General features: G+C 37.3%; 1 protein-coding gene across 3 annotated transcripts; it reads right to left on the bottom strand.

Moving 5' to 3' along the window:
* Positions 1–16,719: 16,719 nt before the first annotated feature.
* nr4a2b (nuclear receptor subfamily 4, group A, member 2b) lies at positions 16,720–21,226 on the bottom strand. 3 transcript variants are annotated; one of them, XM_081381692.1, is made up of 8 exons: positions 21,102–21,226; positions 20,717–20,817; positions 19,591–20,471; positions 18,856–18,985; positions 18,556–18,719; positions 18,178–18,383; positions 17,915–18,093; positions 16,720–17,825 (listed from the first exon to the last, which is right to left on the bottom strand). In XM_081381692.1, exons 3-8 carry the CDS (start codon positions 20,467–20,469, stop codon positions 17,590–17,592), a joined length of 1,794 nt encoding a protein of 597 aa, XP_081237818.1. In that variant the 5' UTR covers positions 20,470–20,471; positions 20,717–20,817; positions 21,102–21,226; the 3' UTR covers positions 16,720–17,589. The 3 variants fall into 3 exon arrangements, with proteins under 3 accessions (XP_081237818.1, XP_081237819.1, XP_081237820.1); XM_081381693.1 differs by lacking the exon at positions 21,102–21,226 and having other exon boundaries at positions 20,727–20,802; XM_081381694.1 differs by lacking the exon at positions 21,102–21,226 and having other exon boundaries at positions 19,591–20,454; positions 20,717–20,788.
* Positions 21,227–22,602: the final 1,376 nt, after the last annotated feature.

Consider the following 22,602-nt stretch of genomic DNA (forward strand, 5'->3'; position numbering starts at 1 on the left):
AGGGCGGATCCGGCCGCGTGAGGCCCCGCCCCCGGCAACAAAGGGGAGGAGTTAAGAGTGCATGCAATCAGCACTGTATTGAAATTCATCCTCATTCATTCCTTGTTTTGTTTTTTCCTTTAGATTATTATGTCAGGTAGGTTCGCTTTAACTGCTGTCTTTATTTATTTATGTAGTTATTTTTTAGTGTTGTTGTGATTATGCATTGTTTTCAATTCAAATCTATTTGAATGACATTTTATTTAGGCTATTTTCCTTTTCCTTAATTTTTTTTTTGTTGTTGTTGTTTTTATATTGCTCAAAAAGACTGGCCCTCCATTGATTTGAAGAATCAGAATATATTTTAATTTTTGGCAGCTTCACATTGCCATCTAGCGACACCTTTTGGCCACAGCAGAAAATTAAAGGTGCAACAATCTTGATTACCACTAGATGTCGACCGTAGCTTAATTTTAAATGGGTGTCGCCGGTATCTTCACATATTACAGTAATTCTCATCATTGAGTAGGCCAACATGAACTATAAAACCTTTTATATCATAATGACATTTTTTTTTCTCAAAGACTCGTGTGTGCATTCCTCATTGTGAACAGACTTTGCTCTTTTACGCTTCGATTCTAAGACTGATTCTGCATTAACACGTGAGAGGAAGAGGATGTAAACTTTCCTTTTCTCCCTACATTTCAGAATATTATTAGCTTTGCATAAAAGCTCAACTGCATGCCAGCTCACTTTGTCCAAGTCCATAAGCTTGTCAGTTCAACTCTTTATCTCCAGAATCTCTATTTACTGGAATGCTCGGCTGAGCTTCACCTCCTGAGGCATCAGATATTCTTCAACCGGGCCTTATGCTGAGAATAAAAACCTAATCCTCAAACACTCTCAAATTCCTCCAGAGGGGTTCTTCATCGCAAATCTGCTCAATTTTCTTCAAAGCTCCCTCGGACCTGTGGAAATTGGGTGGATATTTAGTGAGGACCGATCAAAACAGTCTTCAAGTGCACCACCCTCGACCCATATACCTCCCGCACACACCGCTAAAGCAGTATATGGATCTGTAAAATGCAGTTTTACAGACCGATAATAAAATGTAAAGTTTCCCACAGGCTGGGGTGTCGTGTCAATCACCGGCAATGTTTACAGACCAATTCCCTGGGTGCTGCTTATCTAATCTTGGGCCTGAGCAAAACGATATTCCCCCTCTCTCTCTCCTTCGTCCTCAGTTTCAACCATAAACTCAAAAACATGAAAAAAGATTCACCCCGTCTCTGTGTGACAGTGATTGTGTCCATTTAAAAAGAATGGCTGCATTTAGCCTGATCATGTCTCTATTAGATTAGGGACATATATACAGTTCAATTTTAAAGTCATTCACAGGGATCGCAGACAACAGAATGGGTATCAGAGGTTAATTACGTTTTAGAATGGCAGCATGAGGTATTCCCTTTAACAATGACTATGAAGACAGCAGATGTTGCTCTCAGAAATGCAAAATAACCCTTTGTTTTTTCTGAAAGAAGTCTCTTATCCTCACTAAGCTTGTACAACAGTAAAATTGTGAAATATTGTAACCATTTTAAATAACTGTTTTCTATCTTTACATACTTTAAAATGTAACTTATTCCTGATGGTAAAGCTGAATTTTCAGCATCATCACTCCAGTCTTCAGTGTCACATGATCCTTCAGAAATCATTTTTAATAATATGCCGATTTGGTGCTCAAGAAACATTTCTTATTATTATCAATGTTGAAAACAAAAAGTAAAGTTGCACTGCTTAATACATTTTGGGAAACCGTGATACTTTTTTTTTTTTTTCAGGATTTTTTGATTAATTTAATTTTAAAAGATTTAAAATATATGAAATATGATTTATTTTAAATACATTTTTAACCATTATAAATGTCTTTACTGTCATTTAATTCATCCTTGTTGAATAAAGGGATAAATACACTGTATATAAAATGTATGTGTGTGTGTATGTATATATATATATATATATATAGACGTGTGTATTATTTCATTTTAATTTATCTATTTACGCAATGTATGCAACTTAAGTCTATTTCTATTCTATTTAACAGAGATGTTCACTGTACTGTACAAATCTTAAAGATACAGATATCACATTAAAATATGTTTACGGCTTTATAGGATTTTTTGTTTTACATCATGGCAGTGGGTATTCTAATTCATAAAACTGAGAAGCAGAAAACATATGATGTATTTTCTCACACATGATACTGTATATCAAATCTGTGGACCTCAGAGAGTCGGTCTGATGAGTCCTTTGCTTTGAGCCCATACTTTGATGTGTATCTCCCATCAGTTCTGTGACCCAGAAGTGAAACGCAAAGTGACCTCAGAAAGATCACACTCAATATTCTGCCATCCAGCAGTATAATATATAGCTGTATAATAAAACTGTAAGCCATATTTTTAGAGAGATGTATGTGCAAAACATTATGGTATATTGCACCTGAGATTTCTTTTATTTTTATTGTGCTATTACACAATTCCACAGAATTCCATTCAAAATGCTTGAAATATTTTTCCAATTCAATTAGGTCCTCAAAATATGATGTTTGCTTTAGAAGAGGCAGAAAAGCCGACTCGTTATATTCCGAGATTATCCTTCCAGTTCTCTGCGTGGCGTATGCTTAATTGATCTATGGTGTTTCATTGTGGGCCATCAGTCTTCAGTAGAGCCTAATTTATTATGTTTGCGTGTGTATGAGCGAGTGCATCCATGCATATGTACAGGAGTGTGTGTGAGTGTGCAAGATAAGTCTCTTACTCAGACACGCTGCGCCATGAATCACTGTGCTGCTATGCCGAGGATCTGAGATGTCATTGTAATTAATGGTAATACAAGGCAGTGGAAACAGTAGCAGACCTCCGAGCTCTTTAATTAGCTGCAGTGATGAAGGAAGACACAGAGCAGAACAAGACGCTCGCGATGGTGATGAATAGACCGATGCTAGGAAACACCAAAAGAGCTGAGGACCCAGCAGGATCCCGCAGACTAGCTGTGATGCTCTGTCATGCTCTAAACAGGAGAAAATGGACATGAGACCCTGGAAAACACTGGAATCTCTGACTCAAAACAACGTGGCATTATTCATCAAATCATTGTAGACTAAGGCAGAGGGAATTGGGAGAAACAAATATGAACGCTACGGTGGTATTTTGCTCAACGGAAGATGCACAGCTAAAGGGCAGCGGCACCGCTGTCTTAGCATGCTCATGTTTAGAGGCATTCGTCATTGCCAGGGTCCTACAACTTAATTAAGCTCCCAGAGCAGCCCTCATATGGGAGATGCAGTTTAATCTGAATCACCAAGCGCACTTCACTGGGCCTTCCACCATCCTGCACTTCAATACATACGGAGAGAAAATGCCTCCTGGGAGATGTAGTTCTGCATTAGGGCACTATTTTGATAATTATCTAGCAAGCAAATTGTTCTATAATTCCATGTAAACATTTTAACCATAAATATGGTCTAATTATATCATATTCATGATGTTCTACAACAGTTAGATTCAGCCCTTGAATTTGATTGCCCAAGTGGAGTGCTGATATAACAGTTCAACAGCACGGGGAATTTTCAACATTTGCAACAGCATGCCCTTATTCAACCTATAATGTGGTGGATTCCTATTAAAATGACTACCTGCGAAAACCCACCGAAAAATACTAAGATCGCGCAAGTACTGCCAACTTAGCGACTTATAGTGACTTTTTGGACTGCTGGTTAACATGCAGGCTGCATCTCTTGAGTAAGTACTTATTTTGAATAAGTACTTCACGACCACTAAAAAAGTATGAATTATATAGAATGAGTATTCACCATTCAGTGCAGACATTAGGCAGAATGCAAATAGCCTATGACGCAATGACAATGACATCACAAATATAGGCTACTAATTGACACTTGGCATCATCTTTTCGAACAGACTTAGCTTCCACTTTATCTGCAGGTTACATCATTTCACCAGTAGGTGGCGACATAAGACTATCTTTATGAGTGAATGTTCGAATCATTAATTCAACCGATATTGTCCAAAACACTGATTCATTCAGGAAAGAAACAGGCCTGTGCTGCTCATAGACTCGGACATACTTCTTTTGTCACATAGCCTACGTTGGACAACTCTTTGACTTCATTTTTTTAGTTTGCTGAACAAAAAAACACAAACACACAAAGTAACTGCAGTAGCCCAAATTATGTGTTATTGAACTGGTATAAAAGCAACACTTGGTTGGTTTGATGGTTTGAACATCTGCGGCCTTTTGGATTCAAAGCATTCTCATTTTCGGAACAACGGGCTATGCTAGGGATGTGCCCAACGAATAATTGCATTAACGTTTAAACGGAATTTTGCAACCGACTCCACTAGTCCTAACATGAGGGCGGCAAAATCGCAAGAAAAGCTTGATTGACGTGTGGTAAGTTTAATTAATTTTTCCCCTTTAATCCAAGATAAAATACATTTATAGCTCATGACCGTTAGTATAAGCCTATAAGCAAGCTCAATTGTAATATATTAGTTTGACATAAAATAAGAATGAAAAGTTGCTTTCAAAATACTCACTCACCTTTGTTCTTCTTCGAGTGGACATTTCTCTGAACCCGCCACGAGCGCCACTGAGAAATCAACGCATGACAAATCTGAGGTTAAATGAAATCATTTTTTTTTCTGCTCCATACTTGGCTACACTTTTAAATTGTAACATGTAAATTGTAACATTTCCTTGACTGTAATTTAAACGTAGTCTTTGTAAAAAAAAAACTAAAAAAAACTAAAAACTAAAATAAATGTAGCTACAAGACTATTTCCATGTCGACTATCAGCAGCAGGAGGCTATCGACGAGTCTCGCACATGCTCGTGTGATATTGCTTAATTGAGTTTTATTTTATGTGTTGTGGAATATTGTAGAAATCGTTTTATTAGACAAATAGTTACTCTCTTGCAATTAAGAGTCATCGATATTTTGGTCCATATGCCTAGAAAAGAAAGCCTGTATTTTAAGTGCATATGGGTATATCTGTGTACATATTGGCTCTGTACATGAACTGAATAATAGACATGAACTAAAAGCCACAAATATGTGATTTAGATTTTTGCCATGTTGTAAATGTCTCACCAAATTGAAAAATGTAGTATCATGTTTGTCCAGCGACATCATACTACAGATGGGTTCCTGTCTACAAACAGTGTTGAACAGTGACTGATGGTTTATGTCAAGTTGAGGCTGCATGCTATCTTCATTAAATGATATATGATAATTTTTGAGCACAAATTAATAGGCTTTATGAGCACTGAGCTGCAAAATGATGACAATGATGCCAGTTTACCATTTAGATTGATCTGGTGTGTCTTCATATGTGTCAGTAATGAATCCAATCGATCATGTTCAATGAATCTTTTACAAATCAAAAGAATTGATGACCTTTCGGTAAGAGCTCAATCACCATTTGCAGAGTGCTTTGTCGTTTTTTGTTTTTGTTTTTTTGCACAGAAGACAGACAAAGTGCATTTTGGATTGCTGGATGTCTCCATTCAAAGCTTAGAAGTTCATGCCTTTAGTTCTGTACTTTCCCTGCCAGAAATGCTTGTAAGCAGGGGCGGCTGGCCAATAGAGGGCGCTAGGGCGCCGCCCCCCCATGAGCCAGACCACAGTTTATGAGCCACACTCATTAAATAAATAAGTAAATATATACATAAATCATACATACAAATTGTCAGTATTTGTGTGTTTGAGATATTAAATACACCCAGTATATGTGAAAAATATAATAGAAATTCAAAATATCTGCTTTTTCAACACGTCTCCTCCACCTGCGTGCACGTCGATCAGCTCTGGGGCGCTGGAGAGAGGCGCCCCAGAGAGGCGGGTCTGTGGATCAGTTTAGCCAATTGCTGATTTAAGTTTGACATGTTTGACATAAACTGTAGCCAATCAGCGAGCTCAAATCTAGTCAGCTATGGGCGCTTCTGTTTAGCGCCCAAAGCTGCGCGAGCCCGAGCCGAGGCACGCCCATCTCTATCAGACAGCTGTCTATCGGGCTAGCTAGCTGGATGCGTCATGCTAATGCCTTGTTTTGCTTTCCGTGATTACTTTTTAAAACAACAGATAGATCCAGCATGGACAGTTACCGGAGCGAGGGACCTGTCTGAGAAAGTAACTACTGTTTTAATTTAATTTCAAATGCAAATGGAAAGTTTGTGCAATTTGTTTTGTTTTTTTTGTGTAAGAATGCCTCAGCCTTGTAATATGGCATTAAATAATTACTGACTTTTTGACAGAGCACTGGTATCGTGCAGTTTGTGTTAATACTAATAATTATTTGTAATATTATTATTATTCGCTTTACAAAGATATGTAAAGGCAGTGGTTCTCAAACTGGGTTTGTGGTGGTTCTCAAACCGTGAGGTGACAGAAGGTGGTGCGGGAACAAAATGCTGAATTTTGCCGTTCCTTTAATACTACCTCATCTTAAAATACGATTTAAACTGAGCATGCATTTCTCTCAGGTTAAATGCTGTAAATACATGACATCCGATCAAATTACCTCATCTTTTGCGGTCAAAACTGTCTGCATTTAAGCAGCGTGTAGTGGGCTGTTATATGACAGGTCTCGTGCAGATTGCTGCCTCGGCAAATCGCGCTATACTGCCATTCTCGACCATGTGCGTTAGCGATTGCTAATGTCACATTGATTTTATACAACAGTTCAACAAACGAAATATTAATATTAAGTGATGTTCATTTTCAACACAGTTGTCATTATTTTTACAATAAAATAATAGCTCCAAAGCCACAGCAGAACTGCAGCACACAGCAGTGTTTGAGAACGAATCTGCGACTTTGAACGAATCATTAGAGTCAATGATTCAATGATTAATTCATAAATACTACCACTTGCTTCATTTCTGAATGACTCGATGACTCACCACCTACTGGCGGTTTTAATTTAATATTTAAAAGCATCACTTCGTTTTTACCATCATTGCATATTTATCTATTTAACTTTTTTTTTAAAGCATTATTTATTTTATAAAGGTATGTGTAAAGGTAAAAATGCACTTGAAAAAATCGATTTAAGGGGGCAAATATTGTCCCTTGGTGTGACGAGTGTGGATACGCAGAAGGACATTAAGCCTCTTGGGGTACAACTCTAAAAAGTTTGAGAACCACTGGGACTGGGTTAAGGAATAGAACAAAATAAACATCAAACACAATACACATACCAAGGGCAGAAAGTAGGCCTAATAGCCTACTCCCATGGTTTGAATATGACACAGCCCCACCTAAGATATTTTTCACCAGCCGCCACTGCTTGTAAGATGCGCGTAATGCATCATTTCAAGAAGTTAATGCCCGATAACAGTGTCGCTCTGTTTTGTGTGTTTCTCTAGGCTGAATGGGGTCATATTGTTCGTAATCTGAGCGTCGCTTACTGAATACTGATGGAGGAAGAATAATGACCGAACACAGCACAGGTAAACAGAGGGCCTGATTCCCAGTGGTCCATGTCTTATTGGAGAGACAGTGTGAAACTGTGTTTGCTCTAGTTCTGTGAGACTTTTCATTACAATGAAGCAAGATGAGGCACAGTTCAGCATAAATACAAGAATGACAGGTGTGTGTATGAAATGAATCTATTTTCCATAGCTAATAGAACACATCTACCAGGATTTTTCATTTTGTATCCCCATTTTTGAGCTTTGATGTTTGAAGTTTACCCTTTCACTCTTACTGGTCAAAAGTGTGGAATAAAGAAGTATCTTGTGCTCACCAGGGCTGCATTTATTTGATATAATTGATACAATTTGAAATAAAATTGTTTCTATTTTATTATATTTTAAAATGTATTTTATTCGTATGATGGCAAAGCTGAATTTTCAAAATCATTACTCCAGTCTTCGGTGTCACATGATCTTTCAGTCTTAGGATTCTTTGATGAATACAAATTTTTATTTGAAATAGAAATCTTTTGTAACAACATTTATTCATTCTTACCCCAAGAATGGTAGTGTTTCATGGTTTCCACAAAAATATTAAAAGTAAAAACTGTTTTCAAAATTAATAATAATTATTAACAATTATTAGCAACAAATCAGCATATTATTAGAATGATTTCTGAAGGATCATGTGACACTGAAGACTGTAATTGCTGCTAAAAAAAACATCAGCTTTGCCATCAGAGGAAAAATTATAAATTATTTATTTTAAATTGTAATAACATTTTTTACTATATTTTTATAAAGTAAATGCAGCCTTGGTGAGTTCAAAAACATTTACAAAATATCAATTATTTCTATAACTTTTGACCGGTAGTATATACATCCATCACTGTTCTTTATAGTTGATCATTTTCCAACATTAGTCTGAATTTCTTTTAATGAAACGAAATGAAAGAGTTATCTTGATGATGCACAAACCAAGAGGTGTTTTGATGGAGAATATATCTTTTTAGAAACGTTTTAGTAACTTCCTGCTAAATAAAAATCAGATTTTTTGATAGATGAAATTATGCAAAGAGATTATTTAACTGGAAAAGCTGACATCTAATTGCCTTAAATCAAATAATCAATAAATCATCCATGGCAGGGAGAGATAAAACAGCTGTAAAAGGAACGCAGTCAAAGAAGATGTGAAAGGGTAGATGTAGGTTATCGAGGATATATGTCCGCCCACCTCACCTTTTACCTAGTATTTCTTAACTTCAGCTATACCTTGTTCTTCAGAAGGACTGTCATTAGAAAGGTTATTAAATATGGGTGTCACTTTGTTATAGTTTGGAAAACCGTGTGTGGTGGTGCTGATTGATGTCATGGAACAGGCTTTTGGCTAATAATAATTCAAATGACTCTAATAATAAATAAACATGAAGTGTATTTGTCTGGAGTAAAGTTGCCTATTTGCACATTTTTGTTGCCTAATGTGCATGTCTGTTACTTAACAATGTTGGTTTAGCTAATGATAGTTTGTTTCTTAAATCTTTTTCAGTATAGTATTTACATAAACTACTTTACTCAGCCTAATAGCCTATTGCATTTTGAATGCTCTAGATGAGATACCTTCATTGACTCACATCATTAAAGATGCAATTTAGATAATTATCAGAACCCTCTGGTGGAAGCTAATTGAATGGTTTAATGGCCAGACAGGTGTGGATGTATAGTCTCTGTGGGTATTCTGTGTTCTTATGGCCAGGAACAGAATCCCACTGTGCTCTTACAAGGTCCATCTGTGCTGGACAATGATTCCAATAATACGGTGTATTGATAACGAGAACATTCATAGCATAGCAATGTACATAAGAACAAATTGTAATGGATGTAGACGGCATATAGTTTAGCATATATAATCTTATCTTTAAACATTAATAATAAAGTCTTTTTTAGATGCTCTTATTTAAATGGTTTGTAGAGCCACAAACTCTGCCTTCGGGGCTGAATTAGAGGCAATAGCAAATGTTTTTTTACTGACAAACACTTTGATTTCACACAGTGAATTTTGTTATCCCATTGTTCACCTCCAGGTGGGATTCAAATGTCCCATGAGATTGAATACACTGGATCGTAGTCCTAGGTGAACTGATGAGTGAAAGCACAAAACACCAGGATGTCCCTTGTGAAAAAGAGTGCTTAATTGTATTGAATGTCCACTTGTACTTCATCTTAAAAGTATTTGTTTTTAAATGTTATACTGCAGATAATATAATAGGCCTATTAAGGAAATAAAAGGCACTTAAAGTTGGCATGTGAAACGGATGCCTCCTTCATAACATTAAGGTTGAACCACTATAGTTACATGTACTATCTTAATGATGTCTTTACTACCTTTCTGGGCCTTGAAAGTGGTAATAACGTTGTAGTCAGAAGGCTCTCAGATTTGATCAAAAATATCTTCATTTGTGTTCTTCACTGTGTTGTCGAACGACATGAGATAATGAGTAATTAATGACAGAATTTTCATTTTTGGGCGGACTAACCCTTACACTTTAATGTCACATTTACAGTTTTACTTTAAAGTATATTTTAAATTATGCTTTAATAATCATTCATCATGTACACTTATTTTGATGTGTTGACTAACGCACATGTAAATCACTTGATTATAATTTTAAGTGTAGTGTGTTATTTGATATTATTTTAAATGATCTAAATTGCCACCTAATCATTACAATTGTGTAATTACAAATATATCTAAATACGTGACATACAAGTTCAAAAGAAATTACATTAAAGTACATTTTAGTTTACCATAAATGCTTGTCAGTATATTCGGCAGTTTAACCCTATTTCAAAGACAATAGAAGTAATGAAATATAAAGATTTACTTAAGTCCTATTTAAGTGGGACACTTAAGTTGTAATACATAGTAATAATAAACTATAATATATTTGGTCCAACTTTATATTAAGTGGCTTTAAGTACTATGCACTTACATGTACTTATATTGAAATTAATAATTTGATACAATGTACTTATTGTGTAACTACATGTTTTTACATTGTACTTACATTTTAAAAATTCAGCTGTACAGCTGTAATTAATTTATAATTACATTTGTAATTACACAGTTGACCCTTCCCTTACACCTTAAACCTACCCAATCCACCACACCTGTCCCTAACCTTACCCGTATCACACCTCAATAGCAGCAAAAGTTTTTTACAATACAACATGAACACAATAAGTACATTGTACTTATTTTTTGATGTAAGTACATAGTACTTAACGCCACTTAATATAAAGTGGGACCATATATTTTATAGTGCAATTAAGTGTCTGAAAACATTATAGTAAATTATTTCCTCTTTTTAAAATGCTAAAGTGTACTTTCTCACAAGTGCCCTCATTTTCTGCACTGATCATTTCCTCTTTAATCAAAAACTAATTTTGTAAGTTTTTTAGTTGTGCCACTGGTTTAGATTGTGTTTATTTCTTATTTTGAAGTCCACTTCATATTTCATGTGCTCAGCTGTCAATATAAGCCCTGCAAGGATGTGCAGAAACCCACCCCCGTCCCGCTCCTATCAGTCACAGATAGACTCTTAGTATGTGCTCTTCTAGCAATCCTCTGCGTGAGTTCTGATAAGGGTCTTACTGCTTTGTAGCTGAATCAATACTGACATCAAAAGCCCCAAAGTTCACAGAATTAATTCCTGTGGTTAAGTGCCTTCAGACACCTCAGAACTGGCTGTACAAAATTTGTATGTCTCATGTTAGACAACATGTGATGTTAAGTAATTGAAAAACTATATTTAAATGCCGTAATACCCTCTGCTGTGTTTAGGACAAGTGTCCTATTCATGTGGCAGCATCTATTAAAAGGTTGTCAGAGGCATCATGGGAATGTAGTCTAATCAACTTTGTTTAGATGACTGTGTTCATGTTAGTGTCTCTCTTTCTGTCTCTCCCTCTCAAGGGTCAACCGTTTATATGATGCAGTGAGACTGATCTATTACGGAAGATGACCTTATTACAGAACGTGACTACTTAAATTCCACTCACATTTCAAAGCTTGATTCCCCTCCATTTATTTTCTTTTAGAGTAATTAACAGCATCCACTCTGTCATATTTCATTTGAATGTATCCATGGTGATCGCACACTCACCAACCCCCATGACATAAACCAGATGATGGATATCTGTATATGATGGAGGAGGTGGAGTTTAGGTGGAGGGAAGATCCTTCAGTCATGATGATGGGGATGGTGGGGTAAAGTGTTGATGTACAATGCCATTCAAATGGCAGATTAATGGGTGAAGAAGTGGGTGTGGTCATCCTACCAAGAAGAGGAGAGAAATTTGCAGGGAGATAATACATGCAAGCTCACTTATTTTAAATGGATATAGTTTCACTGAAAATGAAAATTCTGTCATCATTGACATTCTAAACCTCACTCTTAAGAAAAGGTTCTATATAGAACCTTAAAGGGTTCCTTCAGGCGCGTCATAGAACCATTTAGGGGTTCCCATCATGGGATCATTTTATGAATTTCATTTGAATTTATTTTTAATTTCAATTAAATGTTTTAATTAAACAGCTCATTGTTAGTTTATGTTAGCTCTGGTCCATTAAATAATGTAAACATACTTGATTTTTAATAATGTATTAGTAAATTAACATTAATAAATGCTTTGTTTGTCATTGATAGTTCATGTCAACTAATGAGGTTTACAAAGTGGACTTTATTGCAAAGTGCGAAGTGAAAGTTTTAAAACCATCAGACCATAAGTCACTGAAAACTCATAATAGTTATGGATCCTTGAGTGTTTTAAGCCTCTTCTTCTCAGTGAGTTGCTTTCAGCATTAGATTCATCTTTTATTTCTACTTAGTTATAGATCATTCATACAGGGGTTAGTTCAACCTCTTTCTCATAGAAAATTATTGAAAAACAAAATGTTGTTATAAATTGAATTAATTTTTTTTTTTCGTATTAATAATATGCTCTACTCTCTTGTCCATAAAAATATGATTTGTGAATAAATGAATTCCATAAAATGCCTCTAATTGTGAATGATTAATTTACTTTAATCAATGAAATGGTCAATTTCTCTATCAGAATTCTGAAAGGGAGGAGGGAACGAGGATGTTGGCCTGGAGTCCCTTTCCTCAAATAATAGCAGCCCTCTGCCGTTCAATCTTTCCAGACATTTAAATTAAAGGTCACATGCAAATGACTATCTGTAAAGGCATGGCACTCACAGTATTGTGGAAACCGCGAAAATTCAGCTATGAGAATGAAACAATGTTAAGGTGTTTGCAAATATGCCGTTTCCTCTTTTAATGCTCCGGACATTTAATATAGCTGATTTCATTTACAATTCTGTGATTAAGAGTTTTCTGGCATTTTCTATGGGTGGGTTAATGAGACTTATTCCATTTTCAGGTTTCTCTCTGATGTAGACTAATGCAGTATTGTGTGTATGGGATGTTGCTAGTGTGTTTTGGGATTTGTTAGTGTAATTCACAGCTTTGATAGAGATTTGACCCACTTTAATTACTAACATTTAAATGAATCATTTGAAACAATGCACTTACTGTGTACATGTTTTTAAAATGCCTGCATGTAATTACAGCTGTAATTAATTTCATGTATGACATGTATAATTACACTCTTGACCCGTCCCTTACACCTTATCCCACCCTTAAACCTAACCACCACCAAACCTGAAAATGGAGGTGGGATACATTACCTGTATCCCACCGCAATAGCAGCAAAAGTGTTTTGGGCTGCACTTTATTTTACAGTACGTGTCTTATAGTGTACTTACCTAAGAAAGTGCTGGCTAATATTAGGTAACTACATGGGTTAAGGTTAGGTTTAGGGGCAGGTTCAGGGTTATTAGTTATTACACAGTTAAAGAAACCATAATATATAATTTTCTTTCAGAACTAAAAGTATTATAGTTTACCTTGCAGCTGACAGTTAGGTATATAGAAAGCCTGTTCACATCTTTGATTATGAATCAATTTCTACATGTCCGTTTTTTTCTGTTCTAAATATTTTTACTAGTAGTTTTATTTACACATTTCAGTTTTCAACACAGAGAGGTGTCAATCAAATTTTAGTGGTCTGCTGTAGCTTTTAATCAGAAAAAAATATGTTAACGCTATTAATTATAGATGAATTATTAATAAAGGCTGCATGAAACACATAACTGAACATATCAGTGTGCTGGTCTGGGCTCAGAGCAAATGGCATGTCCCTTGGTCCTGCTTTGATTCCAGACTGGCCATCTGCATGTTTAGACCACAGAGGATCCTCTGAGAGATCTAGTCACTGTGGTCTTGCATTAGATTGTAACACTGTTTTGGACATTGTGTCCTTAAAGTCACCATGAAATCAAAATGGACGATTCCCATTTTGGTTACATTTTATTTTAAGGTTTTGTTGTTACAGTTGCATCGTGTAATAATGCATAAATTGCTGTTATTACTATAGTAAGTACATGTCAAGTCAAGTCACCTTCATTTATAGCACTTTTAACAATATAGATTGTTTCAAAGAAGCTTTACTGTGATAATAAGAAATTAAAGTAAAAGAGATTGTTTTGGCTTCAAATTCATGTGCCCTCATTATCTTTAATCAACCCCCACCCCACCCCACCCCTTTCAGTGACATCTCTTCTCTGATGATGTGTTTACTGGCATGAGGGCGGGACAACCTGTCACTCACATGACATCACAGCAATATCAAACCACAACCATCCAATCAAGTTTGAAAAAATCAAGTCCCGCCCTACATTTTTGGGAAGAAAAGACCATCACAACTTCCTTTTTATGCCGACTTTAGAGCTACGTATGTTCTTTTGGAAAATATCAAGGTGATGAGAACAAATCTCAGTATTTTTTAGCACAAACTTATAGTTTGGCTTAACAAGGACATAAGTGAAGAAAGTGGAAGTGTGGTGTGTTTTGTGGTACATGTTTATATTACTTTCTTAAAATTTTCAGAAAGATTGATGCAAGTTTTATGGCAAATTGAGAAAGATTGTGCGGTTCTCTTTTAATCATACATCCACACACATGTAAAGTATCAACATGACAAAGCTATTGGTGCATGGTTTCACTCAAGTCTTCTTACACTACACACACACACACACAGGCTGGATTCAGAGGAGGGACTGTAAACCCCTCCTTTCAGACCAGCTCCCATAGGAACATTTTTGCCAGTCCTTCACCCTCATAATTATAATAAATTTGACATTTCTCAGATAATATTGATTTCTTTATTTTAACATTTCACAGTCAGTGATGGTCCAAAGCATTGAGAAACAGGATGTCTATTGATCTGGGGCTCATGAATCCCTTTCGTGTATGTGATCATTTTTATAAGGCCTTTCTACCAAACATAAATCAATATTTTATATTCCCATCCTCAAAGAGGTGGGGGTACGGGGGGCGATATCACCGGACAGAGACCTGACACCTGGAGAGAAACACCTAAGCTGCAGGAATGTTTAATGATTGAGACTTGGAAGAATGTTAATGTGTTCATTACCAAACATTTGAACTGTTATTGCATTTGAACCAACATGGGATTATTTGGTAGCACTTTATTTTACAGTGTCCTTGTTACAAATGTTACATGTAGTTACTGTAGTAATAACTAGATTATGCATAATTACATGCAACTAACCCTAAACCAAACCCCAATCCTATATAAGTACATATAGTTTATTATTATTACACAGTCCTTAATTGCATAATTAACACGGACACCTTACAATAAAGTGGGTAACACTTTATTTTACAGGTGTCATTGTTACATATGTTACATGTAGTTACTATAGTAATAACTATAAATTATGCATAATTACATGCAACTAACCCTGAACCAAACCCTAACCCTATATTAAGTACATATTACTTAAATGTCTAATTACACTGTAACAACAACACCTTAAAATTAAGTGTAACCATAAAGTGTAACCGGTTATTCTTACGATCTTTTTTGGAGCTATTACATCTCAGAATTACATTTAGTGATGAAGAAAATGTCATCTAAAATGTTGAATGCATTCTAGCATCAAAACATTTTCACTTTAAAATCCGATTAAACTGTTTTTCAGCTATCTTCAAATACATCTATAAATTAAACAGTAGACAAAACAATTGATTTGTATCCATCCCATAATTAAATAATACTTTGTTCGGAGAGAAGAAATCTAATCTTGAAACAAATACTGTTAAAGGAATGACCATCATTCATTTAACAAACTGAAATCTGGCCTGGGACATTTGCACTGGCTCACAATTAAATGAAAAATTTCTTCAAGACACATTTAATGGTTAAACTGAATGCCAAGACCAAACAGAACTAGCAAACATCTGTAATTAATTGAGTGATGTCATCTGTATCTTTATCGCCCACATAATGAGAGAGAGGAGACTCCAATTCACTTTATGGTCTTTACCTAAAGAGAGTCTGACAGTGAGTTGGTCCACTTCATATCTCTTTATCTCTGCTTTACTTAAGCTTAAAATCCATTTGCACATCCTTTGTGTAAAAGTATTGATTCTTCAAATCTGGATTTTTGTATATCCTTATCATTTTTGCGCATTAAACTGTCTTATTCTGGTGTTGTACAACAAATCGTAACGATGTCAACGCGCTTGACTACCTGTTTCCACTCTCATTTGAAATGATTCACAGGCTGTTGCATCCTGATTGTGTTTTGTTCTTTCCTCTGTTCAATATAGATATGACCTTTTAAAAAGTTCAGGCTATGAGAGACGGACCTGCCGTTATCCGCGTAATTTCATATAGCCTACAGCACTGAAGGGTTGCTTGCTCTACAAAATCTTCGTGATAATTTGGGGTATATCAGTTGGCTATATAGTGAAACTTGCAAATGAGTATTAATTAAGAAAATAATCCCCAGCAGATTTGGCAGCTGACTTCGAAATAATTTAAAAATGATCAGTCGTAAATTTAATTCTACAGTCTAACATTTTAAATGCGTTGTCCTTCTTAAATTATTAAGGTCATGAACGTTATTTTATTTGATGCTTTTTTTCCTCCTTTGTCTTTTGAAACATTAGGAGGCAATTTCATTCTAAAATTATTCGAAGCTGCCAATACAAATATCGCCTCCGAAAATGTGTGTGTGTGTTTCGTTTTAGGAATTAATGAAATGGTGTAAGGCTGAAATACTTCTCTAGAATAAAAAAATCTCTCAAAAACGTTCATAAGCAAATTCGAAATTTTTAATAGAACATATAGCCTACATCGAAACTAATCTTATTGACAAAACGAGAGAAAATATATAATAGTTAGGTTTATTCAGCAATACAGATGAGAGAAGCTTAACATAGAATGCAGTGCAAAATCCATAACATCATAGAAAACAATGATCTGAAATATATATAAGCATAGTGTTAAGAATTTGAAACCAGTTGCACGTAAACCTCATGGACATTATTTCAATATGAAATTAATACAAAGTGCTGGAGAAATTTAATAGCTCAACGAATTCCATGCATACTTTCTGAACTGTAAAAAAGCGGTTCATGTCTTAATAACAATGTAATTCACTACTCAAAATTATAAACACAAAAACGTGCTATATATGTCTGTATCCGCACTCTGAAGTCTGAAATGTTGCAGATAGAGTTTTAAAAATCCTCTTGTGCACTCAGTACAATCTCTATACTATAATGCAGAGTGACTTAGCTAGTGGTTATAAAGTACCTTGTCGAAATGATTTGATCTCTTAAATCATTAGGCTACATTTTGCATGACAGGTGTTGAAGTTATAAATGCTTTGCAGGTAACATAAACAATATGACGCGTAACAATATACAAATACATTTCCACCACGCCGCATTTTTTTTCAGTATATAACTGAACACATTTTAAACAAGCATAAGAATAGTCCTTTCCTCGCAACAATGTTTTGAATATCTGAATAATTTATTTCCTCCGCGGTTATCTTGAACAGGACTGTCCCTGGCAGCCGTGATCCGAACATTAAAAATAGGCTACCATCCGCCATCAAGTCCGACACATCGAGGAATCATCAAAGTTTTATGAGCGTGTCGCAGTTCAGTCGAATGTTCAGAACGGCAGAGTATCGTGAAAAAGTTTGTCAATGATCGCAGGCGTGGGAACCAAATCCTCCAGTTTCAAGTAAAAGATGCGCTGCAGTCCCTGCGTGCACAGCGCGCGCACCTCCGGCAGCTTCTCCAACAGTTTCGACAATTCACCACTGCAGGACACCTGATCCTTCAGACAGTTTATTAGCTTGTTTTGAAGGTCTTCTGTTTTCTTGGGCTCTTTTAGTCCATGTCTCTCTACGAGGATAAAAAAGAGCAACCTGTCAGAGGTCTGAAGCATGCTGTATATTCTCTGGATCACTTGGAAAAGGTCAGACATGTCTTACCTGTTACTATGGCGAGAGCGGCTATGCAGGAGAAGGCAGAGACATCTATGCTCATGCTCTGAAGGTTAGAAGAAAACTCAACAATAGAGTCGATCCACTCCCCAAAGCCTCGCACACACTGCAACTTGTGTAAAACCACTCCATTGCAAAAAACAAGTTTGTCTTCTGCCAGGTTAGATCTAAAAAATAAATAGAAAATTGTCTTTCGAAAAGTATTCATAAACAAACAGCGAGTTATGTTAAAAATCATGTACAGTGCTTACCTGTAAGCCAGCCGCAGCACAAAAAGTTCAAGGAAGGCTGACTCGAAAAGCAGTTCCTGGTCGCATTTGGGGAGGTCAGTAAACCCGGGGATTTTTTCGGCCCATCCGCGAATGATGCTCATTGAAGCAGTGAGGAGATCGTAGAACTGCTGGATGTGCAGAGATTCATCTCCTCCTCCGCTGTGATACTCTGGACTCGTCTGAAACTAGGATTTAATACAATAAATGTAAAAAAAATAAAAACAGTTTAAAAGGCAACTCTTATAATTTTGTGCAAATTAAACTATCTCACATTTTACCATTGCATTATTATCACTTCTGAAATTGATAATTGAATTTGAAATAATTGCATGCATTAAAGCTTAACATTGTGCTCACTTTGGAGTAGTCCAGCCGGGCCATAGAGGGGTTGGAGTCTATATGCGCTCTCACTAGGGAGTTCAGGAGATTGACGGGTGTCATAGAGACAGGGATGTCCTGCGGACTTTTAGGTTTGGAGGGGAGGCGACCTCTTCGACCTTTTAAACTGGCTGTTCTCACAACTGAAAAATAAATATTGGTTATAAACACTGCACTACGATATGAAACATCTCTGTGATGATAACAGGCTCAACTTGAATGAAATCATGCGTTGCACCTACAAATTGAGATGTAAGACAGAAAAAGTGCTTGACATACCTTCCTTTACCATCCCTACGACCAGGCACTTTTGAAAACGGCAATACTGGCATCGATTTCGCCGCCTTTTATCCACAGGACAGTTTTTGTTTGCCAGACAAACGTATTTGGCGTTTTTCTGCACCGTGCGCTAGAAACAAAACAGCACATGTATTCGGCGTATTAATTGCATGTAAATCTACTCAATCCGCACGGCAACAACTTGAACTGCAATCACAGTGTGAAGTTACAATAGAATAGGACACTCAAACCCTGCACTCCAACCCAAAGCTGCGTAATACATTCAAGGGCCGGACAAAGCAGACATTCGGTAAATACAGATCCGTGGGCAGCCATAATTTGGGGTCCCCTGACGCTCTCTCCGCGACCCCTCTTGTCGGATTAGCGAGATTATTCTATCACGGTGGTGACATAAAGTGCTGTCTTAATGTCACCGCTGGGAGTTCCGTTACGCTCGGTTAGGCGCGATTCGACTCTCAGCGCAAACCAATTTAATTCTAGACGAAAGTAATGGTGGCGGAGATGAACGGAGGTGTCCCTAGGTGCATATTGGGTCAAATCAATACAACTGAGACAAATACTGTAGACCCAGTTCTAAACCATGCCTCTCCTCGCTCAAATCTCTCAACCTATAGGTTCAGACCCTGCAAATGTATCCATGAACTATACAATCAATAAACCCATTATGTCTCAAATTGGTTAAAAGACTTGTAGTAATTAGTGATAAACTTGTACCTTGAAGAATCCTTTGCACCCCTCGCATGTGCGCACCCCGTAGTGCTGACAGGCGGCGTTGTCCCCGCACACGGCGCACAAACCCTCGCTGGACGGAGATCCTCTTGCCTGGGGTGAGGCAACCGGGCTTTCCAGTAAGGGATGTCCGACGTTAAGCGAATGGGGTAAACCCACAGCGTGCTGTTTCCTCGGAGGTCCCGCTAAAGCAAAACTGTCCAGCGCGCGATGCGCACCCTGGGTGTCCGGGCCCATGGACACGTGCAGAGACCCATCGAAGCGCATCTGGCAGCTTGACATCGGCGTGTCAGCAGGAGACTGCTTGAACGAGAACAACCGAGACATCGCGTTTTTCCTCTGCTGGTCTATCATGTGTGAAGTCGCAAGGTAGTTTTGATGAAAGCTGTGAAGGGACCCACTGTCTTCCCACGTGTGGTGTGGAGGCGCGGGGAAACTGGGCGATTGGGAGATGTTTGGGGAGGATGGTTTATAGTACATAGGTCCGGTATGGGGTATGCTCTCCTCAGCCTGGTGCGGTTGATGATGATGATGATGATGGTGGTGGTGATGCTGCTGCTGATGGTAGCTGTGTGCGGGTATCTCCTCCACCTTGATGGACAGCTGATCCCCAGAGTGGGACATTTGGTAGAGGCAGGGAGGCTTCACGTCGTAGCTGGAACTGTAGGTGTCCACAAAGGTGCTGAAACTGGGGAGCGAGGAAGTGACAGCTATCTCTGCGTTAGTCAGGTCCATGCTAAACTTGACAAACTCCGGTGTTAGGAAGTCGCAGTTGTACTCTCCCGTGGCGTTGTAGCTGTAACTCTGAGATGCAGGGCTGGCTCCTGGAGGTGATGTCCCATACTGAGCCTGGACGCAGGGCATGGCTGCAGTGTTAGAGAGCTCAATTGTAATGGCTTTCTCTGACAGGGTGCATGATATTTGTTCACATGTTTTATAGTTAAATACTTTTGGAAATAATATTCAAATACATTTTATTTATTTATTTAAAAAAAAAAATCCCACTGTTAACCGCATGCGTAAGATGTAGACATTGAAACACATGCCTTTCCAACGGAAAGTATGTATGCAAACTTTCTGACATGCATTTCCCTGGCCCGCTTCAGTTTACCTCCGCACACCTGCAACTTATATCTCTCGTGGAACAATCTCTGAAGTCAGGGCTCGTGCACGGGTTGATGTCAGAGCGTGTCTTTCCGTTCTTTTGCGTTTCTGTGAAGGAAATATTTTATCATCATTTTTTTCTTCTTCCAAGTGATCTACATATATCTAACGCTTTAAGCACGACAGTGCGAGTAACTTGATCTTTTTGTGAAATCAAGGCACTCATATGACATCAACTATGAAAATCTACCTCGTGCTGGCAAGATTAAAAATTATATGATAAAAATAATGACTAAAGTTAAGAAACGGTCATTTATTTATGTATTGCTTTACAATCTTGCCAAAAAGCATTTTAAACAGTTTTATTGGTGGATCTATTCTCTGTTACATACCTCAAGTCACTATTAGAAGAGTTGCAAATGATGTATCCATGTAGCTGTTCCTGTTGATAGAAGTTCCGTTCCATGTAGAGCCGATGCCTTTGCGCACCTTACTCCTTCGACTGCTCGTGAAGACTGAAGCCCGAGCCCAATGTGCCTTTGTTTATGAGAACTCTGAATGCCACAGCCCACGTGCTAAGAGGGAGTGACGTCAGGCGCGTCAACCCTTGACGCGCGCTGATCACTGGACAGAGGCACTGTTCTTCAGCTCGCTCATTGCGCACTGTGCGCAATTCGATCCTCTGCGCCTTTGCATATGCGGGACTGTCCACTGGGTCAAATGAGATGAATTTCCTACACATTATTTCTTGCGCAAAATCATTTCCAAATATAGAAACCACCTACAAGAGATCATATCTCACTGATTAGAAAGCAATGAAGTGGGTTTTTTGTTGTTGTAGGATACTATAGTAGCTTACTATTTTGTGGAAGCGCCAGTCAGCATAAACATAAATCAAAGACTCTATCTTCCGTTTTATCAAATTCATAAAGGCATAAATGTTCTTCTTTCAGCACACCTTAAAAAAGAAAAAAGAAAACCACAAATTAAAAATTCAATTCAAATTACTGTGAAAAGTTAATGCATTTAATGTTGATGCGAGGAAAATCTATAAATGATAGTCTTAGATCCTAGTCTTATCTGCTCATAAACAAAACGATTAAAAATATATATATAACATAAATAAAAGATTTCGCATTATAACGGATTAAATCGGATTATCTCTAATCTATGCAGGACTAAACAGTTCAAAATAGTGACGCCATATCTGTGTCTACCTGTATCATGCTTAGGGAAAGTTTCAATAGCTTAGGATGTGTTTCATCTGATTCCATTGCTCTCTCTGAGCGGTGAAGGGTTTCCATTGTGAGAAGGGAATCCCGCTGTAACAGAGGCAACTTTGTTTAGACTGAAGCGAGCTGCGTCATCGCTACGTCAGCAGCTCCAACTCCGTGACGCCTGATGCGGTCGCGCTGAACTTTTTTAGGCGGAAAGTCTCACCTGTGCAACTGACACGATTAAAAAAAAAAAAAAAAAAGCCTTGTGAAGATCCCTCTGAAAAAATAATAATTTGAAAACATTCCAAAATGCACTCAGTCCTACTGCAGTCCTAGTGCCTCAGTTTAGCTATTGTTTAACATTACATAATAGAGAAAGTAAATTAGCTGCAGGCTACACATATGTTATAACAATACATGTGGCAATACAATCTAAATTAATGTGTTGCTAAATTATCTCCCAGTTAAACAGTAGAATACTGGGGGTTAAACAGTGTCTTGGGTGTGTTTGTGCACCGTCCCTCTTTCATAAATGATGGTCTTACAAAACGCCTTTCTATTCCAAGTGCGTCTACAATTAGACGTCTGTAAACGCCTTCCTAAATTTGATTGGACGAGAGCTTTGAATCCTCTAAACTGATTTGTCCAGCCAACTGTCTGTCAAATACTTCCTGTC

Source organism: Scardinius erythrophthalmus, assembly GCF_964197995.2.
Source record: "Scardinius erythrophthalmus genome assembly, chromosome: 12".
Classification (NCBI taxonomy): domain Eukaryota; kingdom Metazoa; phylum Chordata; class Actinopteri; order Cypriniformes; family Leuciscidae; genus Scardinius; species Scardinius erythrophthalmus.